At 35.9% G+C, this 24658-nt stretch overlaps 1 protein-coding gene across 4 annotated transcripts in view; it reads right to left on the reverse strand.

Moving 5' to 3' along the window:
• The window catches only part of LOC150100943 (enoyl-CoA delta isomerase 2-like), a 384225-nt gene that overhangs the window by 223529 nt on the left and 136038 nt on the right, over positions 1–24658 (reverse strand). For 3 of the 4 annotated variants that reach the window (XM_090401230.1, XM_090401228.1, XM_090401229.1), the window contains exons 6-7: positions 20638–20708; positions 9121–9195 (exon numbers count right to left, since the gene is read on the reverse strand). In XM_090401230.1, the coding sequence (XP_090257356.1) occupies positions 9121–9195; positions 20638–20708 (146 nt within the window). The remainder of the gene's footprint in view (positions 1–9120; positions 9196–20637; positions 20709–24658) is intronic. The other variant, XM_090401231.1, reaches the window with a different exon arrangement.

The following is a 24658-nucleotide window of genomic DNA, read 5'->3' on the forward strand; positions in this document are numbered from 1 at the left end:
GGGTCACCTAAAAAACTCTTGAAAACCTAGGTGTTTCGTTTTTGGGTTTTCTTTTTTTTCATGAAACTCTAAAATACAAGTAAATAGCATTTAATCGGGACTGATGAATAAATAATTTAATTAATAGAGACGAAAAACGCTCTTCATCTGAGTCCGCTTCGCCATTTCACAGTCTCTTTGTTCGCAATAAAGTAGCTCAACTAACCAGCCAAATTGTTTGGCAGTCTGGTGTTTGTTTTATTTGCCTGCCGCGTACTCACTCTGCTTGTTCAGTTTGAGTTAAGCATCAAGAGAAAGCGTATTTTTTTGTATTTACTGATTACGTGTACCTTGTTATTATTTAATTATATAATTTTAATGTATATTATACTATTGAAAGGACTCTGTAGTAAATATCATTTATGTTATTACTTTATTCCTTCGATAATATTATGAGGAACTCTATATATGTAACTTTTATGTGCCTTATATAAACTGTAACATATGTTTTATTATTAATATTTGTAAATGAAAGTGAAGGAAAAATTAAGTAACTAAAATATTTTATTTAATTTTTTTCATTACTGAGTGTAAAGGTATAACCTTATGTAACGCTAATGCTTATGTTTACGTTCTGTTTTGATCGTTGCCATGGAGAGAGAAATAAAATAGAACGCGCGAGCGTAGGGCATGAGCTTCGATAATTGGGAGAAAGGAATTAATGAGTTGGACGGAGTGAACAAGTTTAGGCGGGGAGAAGGAATGCATATAAGCGAGAGGTAAAAGTAAACAAGGACACTGAAGGGCAGGAAATTCAAGGGAGTAGCATTCAGAAGTGTACAGAGATGAGGAGAAAACTTATAGATAGTGGAGAGTAAAGTCAGCGGTGGCAGTAATAAGAATTTAGTGCCATAATAAGATAACTAAAAGACAGGAAGATTAATAGAAGATTCAGAATAAATCCACTAAGTTTTAGAATTACTACGTATTCCTATATCACTTTAAAGAAGGACTGTACAAAGCTCAACTTGTTATATAGTAGTAAACATGCAATAATTATTCTACCTTATGGTAAGCCCATCAAGAATTGTGTAACGCAATAAATAATAATTCAGTTATCTCCTTGAAGAATTCTTTTGAATAGTGTTCCATCGGAGTAATAAGTGAATATAGTTTTGAAATGTGCTCACATTGAATCTGATGTGCTAAGGATTAATCCTGGTACGAACAGTCCTATTTTATTTTATTTCAGTGTGAAGGTTTAAGTGATATCTCCGTCTCGAATATCCTAACATTTACTGTGCCGTTTCACTGAATTTAGCCAAAGTTAGAAGTTTGAAAGTAATATCTCTTGAAGTAATAACTGCCGTGATTAATAAAGTTATAAGTGCTTGTTAAGTGTTTAATATAGAGTGTAACTGAGTGATACCAGTAAATTTATTTAGCAAGAAATTCTGTAGTATTGAACAGTGTGAACAATCTTTGTTATTGAGAGAACTGTGAATAATCTTTGTTATTGAGAGAACTGTGAATTTAGTATCTAAAGATTTGAAGTCTAATTTAATATGAATGTTTTCACCTGAAGAACTAAGTTAATTGTATTATCTTATTTTCGGAGTTAAATTTATGTACTTGTCATATAACCTTGTATCAAATGTTTTGTTTTATTGATTTCAATATTATGTGTGCCTGATTCTTCTTCATTGCACCGTTCATAAAAAGTTCGAACCTTGCGGGAGCCCTAAGTGTAAAATGTTAAATTCGGCCTGTTCGAATAAGGAGATTGCTAAGTTAGTTGAAGATTGATTCTACTATTTTACATAGACTAATCTAAATATAGGGTGGCACAGTACAAATGTAATGACAAATGTGTCTTATTTCCCAAAAGGTAATTTTTCTCAAATTATCTATATCTTAAAAGATTTTTCTTTCAAGAAATAAAATATGTGATCACCATTGAAGATACTCTGATGATATTCTAATGATGATATTAGGAGAAAGGTAGTTCTTTAAATACCAAGTTTTTTGGAAGCTGAGGAGACTATGAATGTTATGTGTTTCTGCAGAGGTCAACTGAAATCAATCAAAATCAGTTTTCTGATTTTGATTGATTTCAGTTGACCTCTGCAGAAACACATAACATTCATAGTCTCCTCAGCTTCCAAAAAACTTGGTATTTAAAGAACTACCTTTCTCCTAATACTTTATTAATCCCACATTCATCTGGCTTAGAACACTGTTCTCAAATTTGGGATAACGTACACAAAACTCAGAATGCTCAAATGTATACAGAAGCAGACAATCTGCATAACAGATGATATCTCTCTGTTTCTCCCCCCCCCTGCCCGCCCCAGTGGTGTAGTTAGAACTTTTGCCGTCCCTCTCAATACACACCAGAAATATTACAAAAAGTCAAAACGATGTACAGGGAAATAAATTAAAACACTATGTTTATTTTTGAAGTAAAACTTTAATTTCAACATTCTCAAATGTTATTTTTCTTGTTTTTCTGTTAGCAAAATTGTTGATGACATTGCCGAAGTCTATTTCATAGTAATGTAGGTAATTCTTAATCAATTTTATATAGAAAAACTCCTCTCACAAGCAACACTTACAGCAATTGTGAAGAAAATTTGCAGTAGTATCACAATATTTGGAACCGAGTTCGGGGTGCTTAAGGGTCAAAGCTGTATAACTGAGAGGAGACCTCCACATAGCCTTTAAAGGAATGCGGAGAACCGACCAGAGCTTCTGACCTAATGTCCAATTCTCACCTTCTCGTGGTGCACCCTATTGGGTATCTACTTGGATACTGAACGAACAAGGATGGGCTGGCAATTTGGGATTTAGCCGTCCAAATTGTATTCTTATTATTAAACCAAAATAAAAAATGATGGTACAATATGACAAAATTTCATGCTGCTGGGGCATCGCCCGGTTAAACAAGGCCCCCGTTATTTTCACCATGGAACCAGGGTGAACAGCGAAAAGTCAGCTACTGGAACAAATCTGAAAACGCACCCCAACTCAACATCACCAGAGTTAAAGATCGGTACTATTGTTGGATTTCTGCTCAGGACATGGACTGGTTATTACTAACACCATGTTCCAACATAAAAATGTGCGCAAATTCACATGGAGAGAAGAGGCTAGGAATAAGAAAAGTCTCATTGACTATGTTATTGTTGATAGTGATGTTTTCTCCCTGGTGCAGGACACCAGAGTGTACAGAGGATTTGAAATTGGAAGTGATCACTATTTAGTCTTGAGCAGGATAAAATTGAATTTCATATTAAAAGAATAACATGTAAGAAAGTTTTCAAGCAAATAAAAGTTGAGCAGCTCTCAGATGTGAACTGTAGACTAAAATACAGAAAGATTATCATCATCATCATCATCAAATTCCTGCCATGTACCCTCAAGGGGTATACAGGATATGACAGTACTACAATTATTGAAAAGAAAATGAAAGAGTTTGAGAATAGGAATCAAACCTTGGAGATTCAGTGGCAAACTCTGAAGAAAACATTGATTGATTCTGCCAGAGAGGCATGTGGTGAGGTTGTGTGCAAGAATAAAAAAATGAGAGCTCCCTGGTGAACACAGGAAGTTAAAGAGGCAGTGAAAGAAAAGAAGAAAGCATATCAAAAGTTCCTTCCAAATAAGTCAGCTTTTACTCTTACAGAATACAGACAAATGTAAGAAAGCTAAACAGTGTGTAAAACTAGCTAAACAAAAGTCATGGGAGGACTTTAGCAAGAATATAAAAAATAAATATCAAGAAGGTGGCAAAATATTCTGGAGGTTGTTGAAGAAGCTTAGGAATGGAGGAAAGAGTGCTGTAAAAGGAGTTAGAAATGATAAAGGTGACATGAAAACAGGAGAAAAAGATATCCTTGAAGTATGGAGTAATTACTTTGAAAAACTGCTAAATGAAACAAGCAGTGATGACAGCACAGTGGTAAAAAACATTGACCAGGCATGCAGTCAGGAATACATATCCATACTTGAAGTAGAAAAAGCCATCAATGGCTTGAAATGTGGAAAGACAGCAGGAGTAGATGATATTCGACCAGAAATGCTGAAGTATGGTGGTATAAAAGTCTATGCACTGCATAGGTCAGAAAGCTTGGACAGAGGGACGAATTCCCGATGATTGGAGTAGAGCTCTCATAGTACCCATATATAAAAAGGGAAATAAAACTGAATGTGAGAATTACAGAGGTATTTCCCTACTAAGTGTTCCTGGCAAGATCTATGCAAGTATACTTAAGAAACGGTTGGGAAGAAAAGCTTGGTGAAGAACAAGCTGGATTCAGGCCAAATAGAGGCTGTCAGGATCATATCTCCACTTTACAACAAATAGTCGAGAAAGCACGGGAATATAACAAAGATCTGTATTTAAGTTTTGTCGATTTGGAAAAGGCATATGACAAGGTGCCAAAAGAGAAGCTATTCAATACGCTGCAGTTGTATGGTGTCAATGGGGCATTATATCAAGCAATACTTAGTCTTTATTTGAGTTGTAAGTCAGCAGTTAGAATTGAAGGAAGTACAGGAAGATGGTTTAATGTTAAATCTGGTGTCAGACAAGGATGTACATTATCCCCTCTGTTATTCTTTATCTATATGGATCACATTATGAAGGAATGTGGTATTAAACCTGATATCAAAATTGGAGATGTTAATGTCAGCTCTTTGCTTTATGCAGATGATGTTATACTGCTAAATAAATCTGCTACAAGTCTGCAAGGTTTTCTGACTAAATTGAATAGCTGTTGTAATAGATATGGTATGAAGGTCAGCAATAAAAAGACAAAGACAATGAAAATAGGCAGAATCATTGAAAATGTCAACTGTGTTGTGAATGGAGAACCTGTGGAACAAGTAAAACATTTCAGCTATTTAGGCATGATGTTTACTGAAGATGGTAAATTAAATATAGAAATAGACAACAGAATTAGCAAAGCTGGCATGGTGGGAAGTCAATTGAATAAATTCATATGGAATAAGAGAGAAATTAGTCGGAACACTAAATTAGCTGTATACAAGACAGTGTTCAAACCAGTTTTAACTTATGGATCTGAGAGCTGGGTCAGAAGTAAAACACTTGACCAAAGACTAGAGACCACAGATATGAGAGTCCTGAGAAAGATTATAGGCGTGAACAGATGGCATCAATGGCAATATCATATTAAAAACGAGGATATTAGGAAAGAACTTGACATTGTCAGCATCCAGGAATGCGTTAGCAGAGCTAATCTCAGGTGGTATGGTCACTTAAACAGAATGGGCAAGGAAAGATTAGCAAAACAAGTGTTCTCTGTCAGGTTGGCAGGAAAACGACCCAGAGGAAGACCAAGATATAGGTGGATTGATACGGTACAAAGTGCCTTAGACGATAGAAATATAAGATCTGATAATGTTGGAGTCTTGACAAGTAACAGACTGATTTGGAGGAAAATTGTAGATAGGAAATTAATAATGATGTAATTTTTTTCATGTAGTACTGTCATATCCTGTACACCCCTTGAGGGTACATGGCAGGAATTTGATGATGATGATGATAATGATGATGAAACTGAGTTCTCCAGACTGCATTTTAGAATTAACTGCAAAAGTTCAAAAAGATTCAAAGTGTCACCCAGGGCAGACCACCCCCTCTGCCCCTCCCTAGCTATGCCTCTGCGCCCCCATTCATCCAAATGATTTCTCATAAATGCTCTGTTTCTGCATTATATATATATATACAGGGTGTTCGGGATAAATTTGACATATTTATAATTAATTATATTTTTCCGTAAGTTACATGTATTAACACACACTTCTCTTCATTTAAAAGTTTGGACCCTTCTTCATTCATATACAAGATGTCAGAAAGGATGGATAGCTGGAACCCACCTGAATCATGGAAGAGAATAACTTGTATCATGATGATTCGTGCCCGCCATCAAAATAAGGATATTACGACTGCTGCCCAATGCTCCCTGAATACAGTAAAAACAATCAGGCATGAACTAGAGACTTGCAATGGTGACTACGAGGATGTAGCAAGAAGAAAGATCCCTAACAGACGATCTGAATGCGTTCGTACAGCAGAATTCCTCGCAAATCTGCAGGAACAGGTGTTGAAGAACCCTGGCATTGGAATTCGGGCTTTGTTCGTGGAGTTGCTAACTGTAGTCAAGCCCTGGATAACAAGGGTAGGCAATGTAGGCCGTATGTATGGCAGCAGGATTCGGCCCCTTGCCACACCTCTGGGAAAAGTCAAAAATGGTTGTCTGAAAATTTCTACGACTTCACCAGTCCAAATGTTTGGCCTCCAAACTCCCCAGACCTTAACCCCATGGATTATTTTGTATGGGGCGCAGTTGAAAAAGACACCAATCGCACTTCCAGTAATACAAAAGCCCAGTTAATGGATAAAATTAAAACAGTTTTTGCGGCCCTTCCCAGGGAGACTGTAGCATCAGCTTGTTCGAGGTTCCGAAGCAGAATTGAAGCTGTGATCGATGCTAATGGTGGTTATTTTGAGTAAATCTTGTTGATAGTATTGTAATTAACTCTGCCTGTAATGTTTTTTTGTCAATTCATTAAATTTAATAGATACAAAGAAGATTTTCTTTTTCCTTACGAAACTGTCAAATTTATCCCGAACACCCTGTATATATATATATGGCTACTACTATTAACTCAGGGTTGGGATATGTTCATTTTTAATATAAACTGACTAAAAACCCGAGAATTATAACAAATTGAGATTTATTTGAAAACGCAACATGTTTCGTCGAGATTGACTTCATCAGGCATTAAGAACATAGAAAGATATTAAAAGACAAAAAAAAAAACATTGAGACACTCTAAAGCTATACAATTATAAAATTATGATATTCGACTGTAAATTACAGTTATTATGAACTTGTGCTATAGTCCATGTTAAAGTTCTATTGTTGTACACTTGTGCATGTGTGGAACCACGTGATCTCCAGTATCTGATAGTAGAGCTGAAAGAGTCAGGCAAATTATAGCTGAGATTATTGTTCATATGAAGAGGGTCCTTTTGACTCTACAATGTGGCGTTCTACCTCATCATGGCAAATGTGTAGGTTTGAAGTTGTCCAATTTACTTCATGTTGCCAGCTTTCGTTGTTCATGTTTATTGAAAACAGGACATGGCTTGATAGGGCAGTTGCTCTGGTTCTCTTATAAGCAATGTCTCTCTTGTGTTCCTCGAGACATAGGAGGATAGATTTCTCCGTTTGGCCATAGTAAGGTTTTCCGCAGTCACATGTGACTTTGTATACACCTGGAAATTGTAGAGGGTTGTGAGATTGTTTATAGTTGCTGAAACTTGATCTTATTTTTGGAAGAGTCGAGAAGCACGTTTGTATGTTGAATTTCTTTAAGATTCTACTCAGTTTTTTGGATAGTGTGCTGATATATGGCAAGGAGATATAACCTTTGGAGTCGTTCTGTGTCTCTACGTTGCTACATTGACGGTGGGATAATTGTTTGTTGATACTAACAAACAATTAGCCATTGCTTTTAAAGGTCCATTTAAGATGTTGTAGTTCTTTTTTTTAGTTCTTCATCTGACAATACAGATCTATGCAAAAGTTGGGTATTATATCAACTCTTACAAATCGTGCAAGATCTGTACGATTTGTAAGAGTTGATATAATACCCAACTTTTGCGCTGGATGGTGATGTGAGGACGCATGCAAATATCTGTCCATGTGTGTTGGCTTTCTAAATATAGAAACTTTTATTGATTCAGGCGTCTTGGTGAGTTTAACATCAAGGAAACAGAGGGAACTATTTTCTTCAATCTCCATGGTCAATTTTATATCCTAATGGAGGTTGTTTAAGTGGTTGAGAAACCTGTGAAGATTCTCAATACCATGCTCCCTTATGAGGAATATATCGTCCACATATCTAAGCCAAATTCTTGGTTTTAAACTAAAAGAGGAGATTGCCTTTTGTTCAAAATCCTCGAAAAAAATGTTGGCTAATATAGGAGAGAGGGGCTTCCCATAGCTAATCCTTTGATCTGTTTATATATTTATATATATATATATATTTATTTATTTAAGTGTCTTCATACCTTGCTCTGCTGAACTGGCTATCACCATTCTTCTATTTTGTGCAAATCATGAAGAAAAATTTCTAATCACATGCAGCCATTGATCAACATTCATATACAATTCAAATTCAAACTTAGTGAGCCAATTTCTCATCCTTTCCTTCTTCCATCTGTCTCTGTTGTTTAGAAAAGCCAAATTCCCGATACCATCTTCCCCAATGAAAAATTCTTAGCTCTTCAAGAAACACATTAACAAATTCCTGCTTTCTCCCTTTACCACTGCCCAGACAACACAAAGCACAGTTGTGTTATTGGTTTTGTGACCTCTCTTGCATAGGACTGATATATATATATATATATATATATATATATATATATATATATATATATAGGCAACAACCTATCAGGACCAACAAAAGTGACCTTACATAAATCTCCTTACTGTCATGCTAGGACAGTTAACTATACCTATATAACCTGATATTTTTATTCATATATTCTCTGGCCAGTTTGGGTGTTTTATAAAATGAACACACTATGTTATTGATTTAAAAAAAAAACTTTCTGGGAGAAAAAATAAACCTTTCTGCCTATGCATGAAACCAACATCTCTACAAGTGAAAAACTACTATTAAAAGTTCTTAGCATTTTAAGATGGTATATGAATTCAAATCTTTCCGACCAAGGAGGATCATCAATATCTGAGCCACAGAGGTCTGTAACTTTAATTAACACTTCTATATTTACATAAAAGAATATTAATATATTAGCAACATGTGTTATGCTGCTGACCCACACTTCATGCTACACATACAAACTATGTATATGTGAGGAAGGCAAGGGGGACCAAACACGTCATATCCATGCAAAGTTTTCTTTACTTAGTTTGGATTAAAAAAAAAATGTATTAGAAAATTCTTTATAGTATAAATTACTTCACAAAGCGATTGTGAATATCAAGATACTGCTCTGCTTATATTTTTATGATATAAATATATATTTATATTAAATCACTATTACACTTTTAATATATATATTAATTTAACATCTTTCCTTACCTAATCCAATAGGTGCTATTTCTGAAATCATGTCCTCCACAGTTACATTTATCACACCTTTTTCCTTCACCATTTCTATATACATAAAAAATACTGTTAATAACAAGTTCCATGGTGGAGGAGTTTTGAAATAAAAATATGAGGCATGTTCAAAAAATGACCAAACTTTTTAAATAGCATGCCAACAGCAGAGAGAGAGAGAGAGAGAGAGAGAGAGAGAGAGAGTGCGCAGTGCAGCTACTGAGCACATCTAGCAGCAGGTTTTGACAACAACCTGCCATTTGCCCCCCTTCTGCTATGAGCGTTAGTCGTCGAGTTATATCCACTGAAGTGAGTGCATGCACAAGCTGTTCTTTGGATTAGTGACAAAGTGACAATGAAAGAGATTGAAAACAATGTATGTGAAATTTTGCTCAAAGTTGGTAAAAATTTTAGAGACATTTCAGTTGCTTAACCACGCATACGGGGAGCTGTAAATCGATCAAAAAAAAGCACGAATAAGTCAGTCAAAGATCAAGGTGATGTTGGTTGCATTTTTTGATTGGAAAGGTTTGTCCATTATGAATTTGTACTGTGTGGTCAGATGGTAAACAAAGAGTTGTACCAGGAAGTTTTAGCATGTTTGAGGGATGCTGTGCACAGGAAGAGGCCTGAATTGTGGGAAAACCAGACTTGGATGTTGCACCACAACAATGTGCTGGCCCACATGTCGCTCCTCATCTGCAGTTATATGGCAAAACATTAGACATCGGTTGTGCCCCATCCAACAGATATATATATATATATATATATATATATATATATATATATGTCGGTCTTTTCCCTGTTTCCCAAATTTAAAACCACTTTGAAAGGACGTCGTTTCCAAACCATAGAGGAGATTCAGGAAAATGTGATAAGAGAACTGCATGCTTACCATAGAAAGTGCATTCCAGGAAGCATTCCAACAATGGAAGAAATGTTGGGAACGGTGTATAGCCAGTAGAGGGGACCACTTTGAAGAGGAGAGTGCTTAAAATGTTGTAAAATGAGCAATAAAGTCTTTATAGCAAAAGTTCGGTCTTTTTTTAAACACGCCTTGTATATCACACTTAATCCGTATGTTTCAATATGTAAAGACTTAAATGTTATTATTGTTCTGAACCTCCAAGTTTGACTTTCAGTTTGACTTAAATGTTATTATTGTTCTGAACCTCCAAGGAGTTATAAGACTCATCACAAGAGGTCTGTCTGCTTTATACAACAAATAGTCTATCATACCATTCCTTAAACTCATTCACTTTCTGCATTCTCACCATTTCCTCAGGCAATGCATTACATGCTGCAACCATTTTCAATACAAAAAACTTACTTCTTAACCTCTCACTGAACAAGAACAAAGGGAAGGCTCTTGTGCCTTCCCTTTGTTCTACAATATGAAAAATCACCCTACTGTTGATCTGGTAAATAACTCTCAACAGCTGAAATGACTCAATCATATCATCCTCTTTTATCTTTCCACCAGACTTTGCAGATTACATACCCTCAGTCTATCCTCATAAAACCAATGTCCTGTAGTTCCAATATCATTTGATTATCTGCCTCTACAGTATACCCTCCCCACAGTTACTTCATCCCCCTTCAAGCCAGAGTGAAGAGATATGAGCACATTAATCCAGATGTGGTCTGATCAGGGCTCTTTATACAATGGAACTATCATTCTTTTATCTTTGCTAGTCAACATTCTTCTCAGTATTGCAGCAATTCTCTGAGGTGCCTTCACTACCTTTGCCACATGTTGCCTACCCAAACCTCAAATTTCTATCTACCATCACTCCAAGATCCTATGCTTCTTCCACATCTTCCAGTAGAGCTCCACCAAGAAAACATGCAGCCTTCCCATCCAAGGATCCCAAATTTCATAACCTTATATGGATAGGAGGTTGCATGTTCAACTGACATCCCCATTCATTTCTCACCTTTACAGCTTATTTGAATCCTTCTGAAGAGCCACAGCATCAGCACTATTACTATTAATCCTCTGATACTTTACATCTTCTACAAACAATTGAATATCTCCCTCTAATTCAGTGAAAATATCACTGACTGACATGAAGGGTGAATAATAATGATCCCAGTGATGAACCCTGTGGAGCCTCAAATGTAATCTTCCTACTCCCTGATATAACTCTGATATTCATCAGAAAGCCTTTAGCTTATCATATAGTATACTGTCATATGACTGAAAAATGTGTTTACATTTCCCCTCATCCACTGCTCTTACTTGATTATAAAAGGCAATCAGATTAATAATATAAGATTATTAATTTAATGTAAATAATGTGAGATTATTAATTAACAAATCCATGGTGGCCTTCATAAATAATACTTTCACAACTGTCCAATCCTGTATTCTGATATCTATATCTGATAACTCTGATATCTATCAGAAAGCCAATTTCACCTTAAATACTAGCTTATTGTATGGTATGCGATCAAATAACTCTGCAAAATCAAAAATTGTTTACCTTTCCCTCATTTACTGCTGTTGCTTGATTATAAAAGGCAATCAGATTAATCATGCAAGTGTCCCTTAACAAATCCATGCTGCCTTTCAAAAATAACACTACCTCATCTGTCCAATTCTGTATAGGAGCTCTTATCAATATTTCTGAAAAAACCATAGAGAAATAAAATCCAGTCTATAGTCTCATACTCCATTATATCACCACCCTTATGCAGTGGATATCTTTCCTTCGTTCCACTACTCAGGAACTTCTCACATGCAAGTCTTTCATTAAGCAGCCAGATCAGTAGCACAGTCAGTTGCTTAGCACACTCTCTTACAACACGTTTTTTTTAATATGTTAAGCCCATACATGAGAGGGTGGCTGATCAACCTATATTACATTAGCACTGTGTATCAGTGGGTTGGGAAAGGAGGAACTTGTTTACATTTGATTTAAATGACTGTATATTGTATTCCTTGGAAAACACACCAGGGGGAAAAGACTGTTCCACAGTACAGCAGTTGCAGGGATGAAGGAGAGGAGGAAAAGAAACTTGTTCTGTGGGTTTCAAGTTGCACTGTGAAGAGATATTGAGCAGCAGCGTGTATTCCAATGAACTTAGTACCTAAGTGGGAGAATTATTGATGATATTTCAGATGAACATTTCAATGAAAATATTTGTAGAATACACATACTGCAGAAACCAAACATCTGTGAGAAAGCGGGGGGGGGGGGGAGTCAGTTGGTAAGAGATGGTCATTAATAAGTCTAACTGCTTTACTCTGTACTGAGTCAAGCATTTGGAGGGAGCTTTTAGGGGGCCCCACCCCATATGTGAGAGCAGTATTCAATAGCTGGGATTTGTGATTTGTAAGGTTAACAGCTGTTCAAGGGTGAAATAATGTCTTGAGCGAAAGAGAAATCCTAGTCTTTTAGAAGCTGGGGATGCAATGATTGTGATGTGTTTATGCCAGGATAGGCTTGATGTCAGGGTTATTCGAAGGAGAGAAATCTCAAATTGTCTGGAAATTTGGGTTTTGTCAAAAAGAATACTGGGAAAAAAATGGTTCTTTTTTATGAAAAATAAGACAGAACTGGGTTTTATTAGCATTGAAATTGACTAGGTTATCCGAATCCCATTTGAGGATAGATCTGAGATCAGAATTGAAGGCGGTGATGGTTGATGTTCTGTAGATTGAGGTAAGTTGTGTAGAGTAAGGTTTATCAAATGAAAGAGAGGAGTGCAATGTGCTGTCATCTGCAAAACTGCGTATTGAGTTGGAGGTCAGTTGAAGTAGGTCACTGATATATAACAGGAAGAGGGTTGGTGAGAGGAAAGAACCTTGTTAAACTCCAGCATTAGTTGAAAATGTGTGGGATGAGAGGATAAGGAACCATCCACCACACAGTGTGCATCCAGACAGGAAGCTGGCAATCCAACTACAGAGGTCCTGAGACAGACCAAACAATGGTAGTTTGCTTAGTTAGCCTTTGTGCCAGACTTGGGCAAATGCTTTGGAGATATCGCATGCAACCACTTGAGATTCGCCAAATTTCTCCATGGCATTTGTCTAGAGATGGGTGGCACATGTGATTAGATCTCCTGTTGATCAGCAGCGAGAGAATCCATACCGGCAGTCGTTCATTAGGTGGATGCCTTCAAGGTACTGTAGGAGTTGGGAATTGATGATATTTCTATTGCTTTAGACAGGACTGAGATGAGTGAGATAGGGTGGAAGTTGGATGGCAGTGACGTCGCCAGTCTTGAGAATGGGTTGAATATAGGCCAATTTCCAGACTGTGGGATAGATTCCAGTGGAATAAGAGAGTATATACAGGCAACACAGGATAGGAGTCAGTTCTGGTGCACAAAACTTTAGGACAATTGACAATTAACTTTCAGGACACATGACAATATCTCATCTAGACCCACCACCTTACTGATGTGTGGAATACTCAGCATTTGGAATACATCCTCTTCATTCATGCCTAATCCTTTAGTCCTACCTAATTCCTCTAGGAAGAAAACCTGCTTTACTGGGATGAAACATCCTAATAAAGTGAACATTAAGCAACTGCATTATGCTACCCACATTGGTGACCTACCTACTATCTCTATAGAGCAAGGTTATTTATCCTCAATATCTCCTCCTACTGGCCACATAATGAAAGAACTCTCAGATTCTTCTCAAGTCACTAATTTCTTAATATTCTAATCTGCTCCGCCCCTCTTATTGCACTAGCCACTTCCTACAATGAGTTTATATTCCTCATCCAACTGATCTCCACCTTTTTTATGTTCCCCACACCTTCTTTTCATTTGCATCTGTTTGATTTCCCAATCACTGCTTTATCTTTTTCACCTGAAGTATGCGATTTGGCATTACTGTTAAAAAAAGTATTTTTTAACTAATCCCATGTACTGACCACTTTTCTTTTAAATTCTTTCATCCCATGTATTGTCCAGAGCTGGTTTTGAAGTATTATAATTACCTGCCTTATAATTCTAGATCAATTCCATCCTCCCTGATACTTTTGCTTGCCTATTCATCTTCTAATATGGTCTCTATGGTCTATATTCTCTGTAGTCACTCTCAAGTATAATATATCAGTCATGATCAGATCCAAAACTCTTGATTCTCGTGTTTCCTTCAGCACGTACTGCTTGAGACATTTCTACCTCAATAATTTCAGAAGTTTTTTCCTTTATTACTGTATAATGTTTCCTCTATGCAATGAATACTGCTACAGTTAAAATCCACCATAGTAATCACTTGATTTGCACTAACCAAACTAATCTGCCCAAATATTTCCTTCTCATTACTCTCTACATTCCTTGGCTTATAGAAACATCCTAGTAAATCCCATCCATCTCTACATCAAACCATATAGTCTCAAACTATCAATACCATTACTTAAAATAAAGAGAAATAATGTGGGATTTAATATCCCCTTCATTTAAATAACATCAATACCATTTCTCTACTGAATCCTTAATGTTGAAAGAGTATATCTCATCACTTACCATAAGTAACTGCATTCTATGTACCTTCCTATCTTGCTGAAATATGCTATAAATAATCTTGTCTCCATCCCTGTCCTGTCAAGAAATCATCCTCTATCAACCAAGTTTTGCAGATACCAATAACCTATGAGTAGAATGAGTCAATCAATGCTATAAACTCATTTGCTTTATTCCTAAGCTCCTGCCATTACTACAGAGAAAAAGCAGAGCACTGCCAATATTCCCCCAAAATCATTAATCATTATTATTACTCTCTACAGAATCTACTCAGCTCTGCAATAAACTATACATGTTCTCATCTTCCAAGCTGCTATCCCCCACATGAGAATATCCCTGATACCTTCCACCCTGGCAACTCCACTCTAGTTTCCCTGCTCTAATACACTTCACTTGCACAGAAATTAAGTCTCATCAAATGCCAGTATCCTTCCATGCTCCAAAGAAACTCATCTCTTGTATACATCCCTTTTCCATCATTAAATACACTCCAAGCAACCACATGTTGCACAGCTCTCTTCTTACACATTCTCACTATTATGCTGTTCATTACTGCTGCTGCTCTTCTCCTCAACCCTGTATTATCATATCGCTTTTCTGCTGTACAATCTTTAACAGTGATTGCAAATCTTTCAAATGAATCATCCAATTCACTCAGTCTATTTGTGATATTTGTACCAACTATTGCTATAATCTCATCCACTTTTCCATCTTACTTCACTGCCATAGATTTTAGTACTGCTCTGGGTAAGCACTCCTCTAACATCTATTCTACATATCATGATAACTAAATCTCCAATATATCACGTCTCACAACTCTATTCATTCTCTGCTCACTAGCATCCCTAACTTTCCATTTCCCTTCCCACTTTTGTTCCTGGACTCTCTTGACCTCCTCTCATTTCTGCGATTTCCCTGTTATCTCCCATCCTCTCACTACTTTTTTTTTGCATCAGTTAACATTTTAAAAATTAATTTTTATTTAAACTAATTAATGCAGATAACTACTAATTATTCCCCCCCACTAGACTGCAGCATTCAATACCTATTTCAATTCTTTGTAAGGGCAAACAACTAATTATTCATATTCAGAATACAGTTCTGATTTGATGTTAATGCTGTTTTAACAGCACTAACATCAAATCAGAATTAAGATTATATAAACTAAATCAAAATGAAAATTATATAAACTAAATCAGACTCAAAATTATATAAAGATCACTTGATCTTTATATAATTATTATTTATTCAAATAATTATTATATATCCAAAATCTATAAGTTAAAGACTTATCAGTTACACTTCACTAATCACATTATCTCCTTCTGCACTTCATCATTAAATGTACAAGTCATAGGCCAGTTAAACAAGAAGCTGTATCGAAACTTATGCTATAACGTAGTACAGTAAAATTTGTTCAAAGTGGAATTGCAAGGGACCGAATATATTTTCCACATTGGCCAAGTTTTTGCATTACACAAAATTGCAAAAAAAAAGTTTAAATCCATTAAAATCATATTACACGGTACATACCTGTTTATGAGTGAAAATCAGTGGCACTGGCTTTTGTAAATAGGTGTTACTTATAGACCTTTGTTATTAAAATGATAGTAATAATAATAATAACATTTCGAGTCTGTGTAGCTCAGTGGATGTGGCGTTTGCCAACCACGGCGCTTGGCCGCACGAAGGAAGACTTGGTTTCGAGTCTAGTCGGCGACTAGAGGAAATTTTTCTAAGCCTTTTTTCGACCGGTTCCCGAGTTAGTCGATCTCTGGCACGGGCAAGCAGGTTTTTCCTCCTGGAAACTCGGGTTTTTCGTCCTGTAAACTCAAGAAAATCGACCGTAGAACCCACATTATTTCAGACATTAAATATATTGTGTTAGGGACCACGAGATGGCGGCACATTTGAGCCGTCTCTCTTCACTGAGTACCACTTAATTAGTGATAGCCTTGGGCCATCTATCTCTGATTGGTACCAGTGGAGATTGAACTGCCCACTCAGTCTCCAAAAGTTAGATAGGGCTAAATGGCCTAGCCTACTCCCCCTTTACGGGAATAAAAAGGCGTTAGCTGATTTTTTTTTTTAACACATTATTAAAGTACTGTATTAATGTTCCATTACACGTTTCCAATATACAACTCATTGAGATTTCTTCCACAGATCTCAATGAGTTGTATATTTCCAATATACAACTCATTGAGTGGAAACTTGTTTCCACTTTTTTGTGATCATGTCTTTTTGAATGCAGTCCTTAACTGTATACAATAGTTCAAGAAGGCTGGAGGAGTTTGAATCATTGCAAACTGCATTACTTCACTGATGCAATGAAGGGCCTGGTCATGTGCACGAATTTTTGTTGAAATATCCTGTTCTCTGGCTGCTGCTTCTCCTCCTCTTTCCTCTTCCTCCTCATCTTTGTTTTGTGTATTTCTTACTGCTAGTAGAGCTGTAACAGATTCAAAGCTGTAATGTGTGGCTAGATGGTCATCACTCTAAACAAAGTTCTCTGTATCACAGGAAAGTTCTTTTCCTTGGCAGAGATTGGATATTGCAGCAATGTTTTCACTCACCTCCTCCAAATTATCTACCACACCACTTTCCACAAACCCAGCTTTAGCAAAACACTTTTTTTACTGTTTCTGCTTTAATTTTCTTCACTGCCAACCCGATCCAATTCACAGCATCCAGAACCGATACAGATCTTGCTGATGCACAAGAGCTATCTGCTTCTTCTACATTCGAAATCAAAGATTGCATCAGAACTAGTCTGTAGTGCGATTTGAATGTGTAAATAACACCTATATCCATGGGCTGTAATAAACTTGTGCATTTTCTGGGAACCAGGCGATTTCACATTTGAAAGTGTTATCTCTGGGTGGCAGGTAGCATTGTCAAGAAAAAGGATGACATTTCTATTTTCCTTCTTCATTTTTGCATTAAACATGTTTAACCACTCTTCCATTGTAGCTGTAGTTATCCAAGCTTTTTTATTGTTTCTTCAAATCACTGGGAAATTATTAATTTTCAGGTTCTTGAAACATTTTGGTTTTGCTGCTTTTCCATTTCTCCCACCATATTCCCACACAATAACACTGTAAGTCTTTCTTTGGACATTTTGTGCCTGGTACACTTTTCTCCCTTAACCGTGAGTGATTTTGTTGTTAATGCCCGAAAAAACAATCCTGTTTCATTTGCATTGTAAATGTTTTTAGGTTCATATGGTGAAATCAATTCTAGCAGTTTTGGTTTCCACTTACTCACTACACTTTCATCCACATCTTTGGATTCCCCACAGATTTCGTTCTACACAATATTGTGCCTCTTCTTGAAACTATCCAGCCATCCTGCAGACACCTTAAACTGATCATTCCCAAGAGATATGACTACTGCGAGAACTTCACTTTGGACCACTGGACCGGATATGTGAATGTTTTTTGATTCTTGCATTCGTGAACAACCACCACCTCGTTGCCGGTTACTATTGCCTTCCTCTTCATTTGACCGTTTCCTTGCAGCCACTCATTCATTATTTCATCCTTTTGTTTAGGTGTGTTGTATACTTGCGTTTTGCCACATTTAAACTGCATCATTATTTCCTGTACCGAGAGTTTATCCTTTTCTTTAGCTTCAATGACTTTGATTTTTTCGTTTAGCGCCAACACCAAGTATGATTTAGCCATGATGCAAAAAATGAACTGATCGGTTTGTCGAAATTCAGGTTACTGAAATGTTTGGACTTACTGTAAACTGACCAAATTAATTCTCAAACGAAACAGTAAAAACAACCCAAATGCCAAAATCTAATAAATATAGTTTTTAAAACACTTTCTGCTTTAAACAAGTAATTTTTAATAAATTCTTCAAATATTGCTTTCCATTTCCGCATTATACAAAATAAATAACACTGTAATGCCTATTCTTCTGACCGGGACTATATAATTTGTTCACATTGAGCAGGTTTCTGCCTTATTCATGTTCCACCTTGGACAAGTTTTACTGTATCAAGTTTTTGTTTCTCCAAGAAACATACTTCTCAAGAAATAAAAACTTTAACAGACAGATACCCACTTCTTTCTTATTGGAACTTTGGAAGGTATAACAGAGTACAAGCAGGTGTTCTTATTCTCCCCCCCCCAATCCTCCTTGGGTCATAATATCCAAAAGGATGCAGAAAGGTGAATCTTGAAAACAGACTGGAAATACCATGGATGTGAATTAAGATTTAGAAATGTTTATGATTCATTCAATGGAACAGTTACACGAAATTTTCCAGGAATTGTATTCATATTTATATAGTGCCTGCTACATCATAGTAGCTGGAGATGGAACTGTATTGAAAACCCCACATTAGATAAAATAAGGACACTCCCAGAAGTGGAAAGGCAGGATATGCACAGTTAAAAATATGTCTTGACAATGCTCAACTATCAACATATAAAGGATTCTATCTAATCGCCAGGCTTATAATTATGTGAATCAAGGTATTGGTTCCCATTTTGATCAAATTTATATCTTTTTTCTCTTATAAACAGAGTAATGAAGATAAAACATCTTGACATCAACATGTCAGATCATAATTCAGTCTTACTTAAATTCTGCTGCATGGGAAAAGTAGAAATAAGTTCCAGACCACAAAGACTTACACCAGATTTCCTGTCAATATCTTCAACCAAACTCCAGACTCTATTCAAAATAGAATAATGTTACCTGGAATGGGGATATAGAGTCAAAATTCAAACAAGCAGTAAAACACAGTATGATTGAATGGGGAAAGGAACAAGCTTTCTTAAAAAATGGAAAAGTTGAAAGACTTGTATAAAGAGAGAGGCTGGTAGAATGCAGCAACATCATTAGAAACATCAACACAGAGATAGAACTGAAAAGGCAGAAATTTTTAGATAGTCCTTCAGCTGCTTTTTTCAATAGAGAGTTCACCAAATTCCAGGAAGAAAGGCCTATCACTCACATCTGTATGGATGGTGAAGACATGTCTGCTACATGAGATATCTTTGACACCTTTCAAAAATACTATAAAATTTGTTTGTAGACATAGTGCTGTGTGGGAATATTAATGCCTTTCCTGTTCACATCCAAGATGGTCTCCAACAGGCCCATTATAGCAGCTGAAGTTACCACAGCCTATAAAAGCTGCCGGGCAAGAAAATCCCCAGGACTCAATGGTTTAGGAATAGAACTTTACTGTGAGGGCTGGGATTTTATTCTTCCCATTTTAGTTATACTCTTTAATTCCTTTCTCTTTACAGGTTACATACCAAGTGAATTTGTAGTGAATACCTTAATCAATATCTTATCTGTTTCTGCTATACTAATGAATGTGAAAAGCAGCCAATGGCATCATTATTGTCTATTGCTTTAAGCCAATAAAAAATACAATTTAATTGGCAAATTACTAGTCCATTCTTGTTATTTTGGTATCCCAGTATGCCTACTAATGGGACACACCATGATGAATGAACATTAGATATTCCTTAAAAGGTCAGGTGGAGATATCCTCTCATTAATCTAGCTTTGACCTTTAAATTAATCATAAGAAATTAAAAAGAATCAAAAAATTTGCTAAACAAACAAAAATATTTATCTTTTGAGCATAAATTCAAAAAAGAAAATACAGCAATAATGTTTTTCAGCAACATAATAGCCCAATTAGCATTACACCAAGAGCTTTGGATCTGTTCAGTTTTGACAATGCCTTTTTGCTGATAAGGTCGTGTTATGAATTCCATCTAGAAAGCAAAGAACCTTTATCAAAGTTTTCAGTTAAAGGCAAGTTAGCCAGTTTCATATAGGAAAACTAGCCAAAAGAACACATATAATTGGCAGCCATAATATACTATGCAGATAGCATTAATTTCCCTTTCAGAGCATTAATTAGGTTTCAAAGAAGTTGCTTGGCTTGACAAGCCATTGAACCTAACACACAAGGAGAAAATAAGAAATGGGCATTACACTTAGTATGACAAGTAAAATATACTAACTTACCTTTGCAAAGTAACTCGACTTGATCTCGCCAACCACATTCTTCCAGTCTCATTTTTACAAGATCTTTTAAACTAAGAAACAAATAAATAAGCAAAGGAAAAGAAATTAAATTTTACATTTATGTCATACACTATGTTAAAATAGTTACTGAGATTGCACGAATTTCTAACTCAACTAAACTACAAATATCTCAACAGCTGTGAGCAGCCCTCCTTTAGTCCTATTCATCTACAATGACTGAGCTACGGAAGCTCTTAAAATTATACAGGAAACCAAAATAAATTGTAATGCTGCTGACAATTGATTTTGGGTGATGCAATCTTTTACACTGTCACAAACAGAAAGGCTACTGATATTGATTCCTATAATGACACCTCTTTCAAAGTCCAAATTTTTCTTTAGACATGAGTTAACAGCATTACATGATGATGATGTCATGTACCACATTATTTTAACAAAGGCTCATTTAAGTTATTAACATTTCTCTAAGTACAATCCTCTTAAAAAACATGTAGAAGTGAACGTGATAAGTAAACAGACATATAATTAACTCTAGAAGTATATTTGTTCATTTGCTTACAGAGAATATGCATAATAGTATGTTAATTCTAAAACAAGACTGAGGTACTAACGTAAAATCTCTCATGATATGTAACTTATCATGAGAGATTTTAAGTAACTTATCACGTTCACTTCTACATGTTTTTTAAGAGGAATGTACTTAGAGAAATGTTAATAACTTAAATGAGCTTTTGTTAAAATAATGTGGTACATGACATCATGTAATGCTGTTAACTCATGTCTAATGAGCGACTCTAATTCTAAGAATAATTAAAAGAAACATGTATTAACCACAGTGAAAATTATTTAATTGTAAATATTTCATCCTAAGTATCTTAGGACATCATCAGTACAGTAGTTTAAAACAATAATAGGAATAACATACAGTTAGGGCGCATGATTACAATAGAATCTCATTAAACGTGTGTAACATATTACAAAAAAAAAAATAATAATAATAATTATTTAACACAATTTTGTATGACAATTTCCCACACTTTAGGAATAGTAAGAATGTCAATGCGGTTTAAGTTTGGTCTGTGTAGTAGGGCTTAAGAACTTTCTTTGTATAAATAAACGTCATGTTTATATAAAGATCTATGTAAAAGTTTAGACTGTTCCCAATGGATTCTATGGTTTGGATTTTCAATTCTGTGTTGAGAGAGGCCAGATTTCTGTGGTTTAAAAAGATGAATGTGGTCTTGATGTTCCGAGATGCCTTTCTGAACAGACCTACCTGTCTGTCCAAAGTAAGACAATTTGCATGAGCATGGAATTTCATAAATCTAGGCAACATCAAAGGTGATAGTTTGTCCTTAGGAGAAGGGAACTTCTTACAAACCTATCAACCAAATTTACAACTTGTTACCTTCCCCTAAGGACAAACTATCACCTTTGATGTTGCCTGGCATTTATGAAATTCCATGCTCATGCAAATTGTCTTACTTTGGACAGACAGGTAGGTCTGTTCAGAAAGGCATCTCAGAACATCAAGACCACATTCGTCTTTTTTTAAACCACAGAAATCTGGCCTCTCTCAACACGGAATTGAAAATCCAAACCATAGGATCCATTGGGAAAAGTCTAAACTTTTACATAGATCTTTATAAACATGAACATTTATACAAAGAAAGTTATGAAGCTCTACTACACAGACCAAACTTAAACCGCAACGACGTTCTTACTATTCCTAAAGTATGGGAAATTGTCATACAAAATTGTGTTAAAAAATTAATTTTTTTTTTGTAACACATTACGCACATTTAATGAGATTCTATTGTAATCATGAGCCCTAACTGTATGTTATTCCTATTATTGTTTTAAACTACTGTACTGATGATGTCATAAGATACTTAGGAAGAAATATTTACAATTAAATAATTTTCACTGCGGTTAATACATGTGTTTCTTTTAATTATGATCGCACCACAGGTTTAGTTATTTAAAAATAAAAAAAATTCTAAGAATAGTGAAGGATTCTAAGAATTGACATATATGTCAATTTCAAAAGACACACGAAGTATGATGTCATCATGTTCTGAAAGTCAATATATGACCATATATGGAAGTTTTGAGAGACATGCACATGCATACAGTGGAAGTCCGGGTCTATATAAGGTGAGACATCGAGAAGGACTGTCTTAGGTTTTCACTTTCTCTTACCTGAGTCATAAAAAGAGAAGCATTGTATGTCTTAGGGTTCACAACCTTCTCTTACCTGGGTCTGCCACCACATGAGGTCCACAGTCGGGAATCAATCAGAGCTGCACTATACCGCTACATTAAGGATTCTATACGGCAGTGGTGGCGAACCTTTTTATGTGCGTGTGCCAAAAGTTAACAAATCAAGTTGCTGACGTGCTGGTGCATGCGCCGGCACGTCAGCTACTCTATGGTGGAGTAGAATCAAGGAAAATGATTCACTGCTCTTTAATTTGTACATTAATAATATAGGAGATGATTTGAGGGGGAATATTCAGTTATTCACTGATGATGCAAAACTGGGAAATAGTTAATAAATGTGATATAGATATCTTACAGGATGATTCAAATAAGTTGGCCATGTGGGCAAAGGACAATGTTATCAATTTAATATTGTAAAATGTAAGTTAATTCACTTTGTGATGAAAAGATTAGATATTTTGTATCATATTGATGGTACTAGTTTACAGGAAATTGATGAGGGTTGAGATCTAGGGGTGATAGTGAATAGAGATTTGAAATTCAGAGGACATATTGTAAGAGTTGGCAGAGTAGCTCAGAGAATTACTTGGATGTTGAAGAACATATTGACAAGTAAAGATATGGAGGTTGTCGCCAAATCATAGCCTTTATAAGGCTATGATTCGGCCACATATTAACTATTGTGCACAGATAATATTTTCATCTGTGTTTCTTGAGGATCAGGAGATGGTGGACAGAGACAAGTGACTGAGCTCATGAATATCTGTGGAATGTTCCCTATGAGGATATATTGAAGGTATGTGGGTTGCAGAGTTTAGCTGACAGGCAGAGGAGAGAGGATATAATAGAAACTTATAAGTTACTAAAGGGATTCTATAAGATTGACACAAAATGAATTTTTAAATACATGGGGAATTGGGGGGGGAAACAAAAGGTCACACTTGCAATTTGTCTAATAGTGTGGTTAATAAGGGTGTGCAGACTAGACTCTTTACTTGGAGAGTGGTGAATGAGTGGAATGGATTGCCAGAAGTGTTCGTGAACACCCCAACATCAAATAAGTTTAAGGAGATGGAATTTGTGTTAGTGGATGGTGTTGGCCTCTCACAATGAGTCTTTTGACTCCATGGAGTATCTGTATAAATAATATTAAACAAATAATAATTTTCACTTTTCCTTGCCAAAACTAGCTCAGCCATCCCTGGAGTCATCCCTAACTTACTGTTGTTGTCTCTGTCATTTTGTGTGATCATACTCATGATTTCAACTTCTTAATTATTATTATTTAGGATCTCCATGGAGTCACCAGACTCATTGTTGTCGGGCCCATCTTAGACATTCTATTAGATAATGCACACCATGGCCCAACCACCCTTCATGCAAAAAAAAAAAGCCACTTTTTACCCTCTTGCTGACCACTTCCATTTGTATCTTCTAGGGATAGTTCCTTGTCCAAGCTTATCTCCCTTACTGTACTATATGACAGATCTCCATAGTGTCAATCCTGTAACTACCTCTTAACAGTTTAAATATTTCAATCTTATCACCTCTTTGTCTTCTATCCACCAGACTAGTGAGTGTTTAGGTGCTGGTTTACACTGGTAAAGAAGATACAAATGGAAGTGGTCAGGAAGAGGGTAAGAAGTGGCTTTTTTTTTTTTTTTTTTGCATGAAGGGTGGTTGGGCCATGGTATGTATTATCTAATAATAGAATGTCTAAGATGGGCCTACAACAATGAGTCTGGTGACTCCATGGAGATCCTAAATAATAATACTT

This window comes from Typopeltis vanoorti, chromosome 12 (assembly GCF_054136105.1).
Source record: "Typopeltis vanoorti isolate ZY-2024b chromosome 12, IOZ_Tvanoo_1.0, whole genome shotgun sequence".
NCBI classification, from domain to species: domain Eukaryota; kingdom Metazoa; phylum Arthropoda; class Arachnida; order Uropygi; family Thelyphonidae; genus Typopeltis; species Typopeltis vanoorti.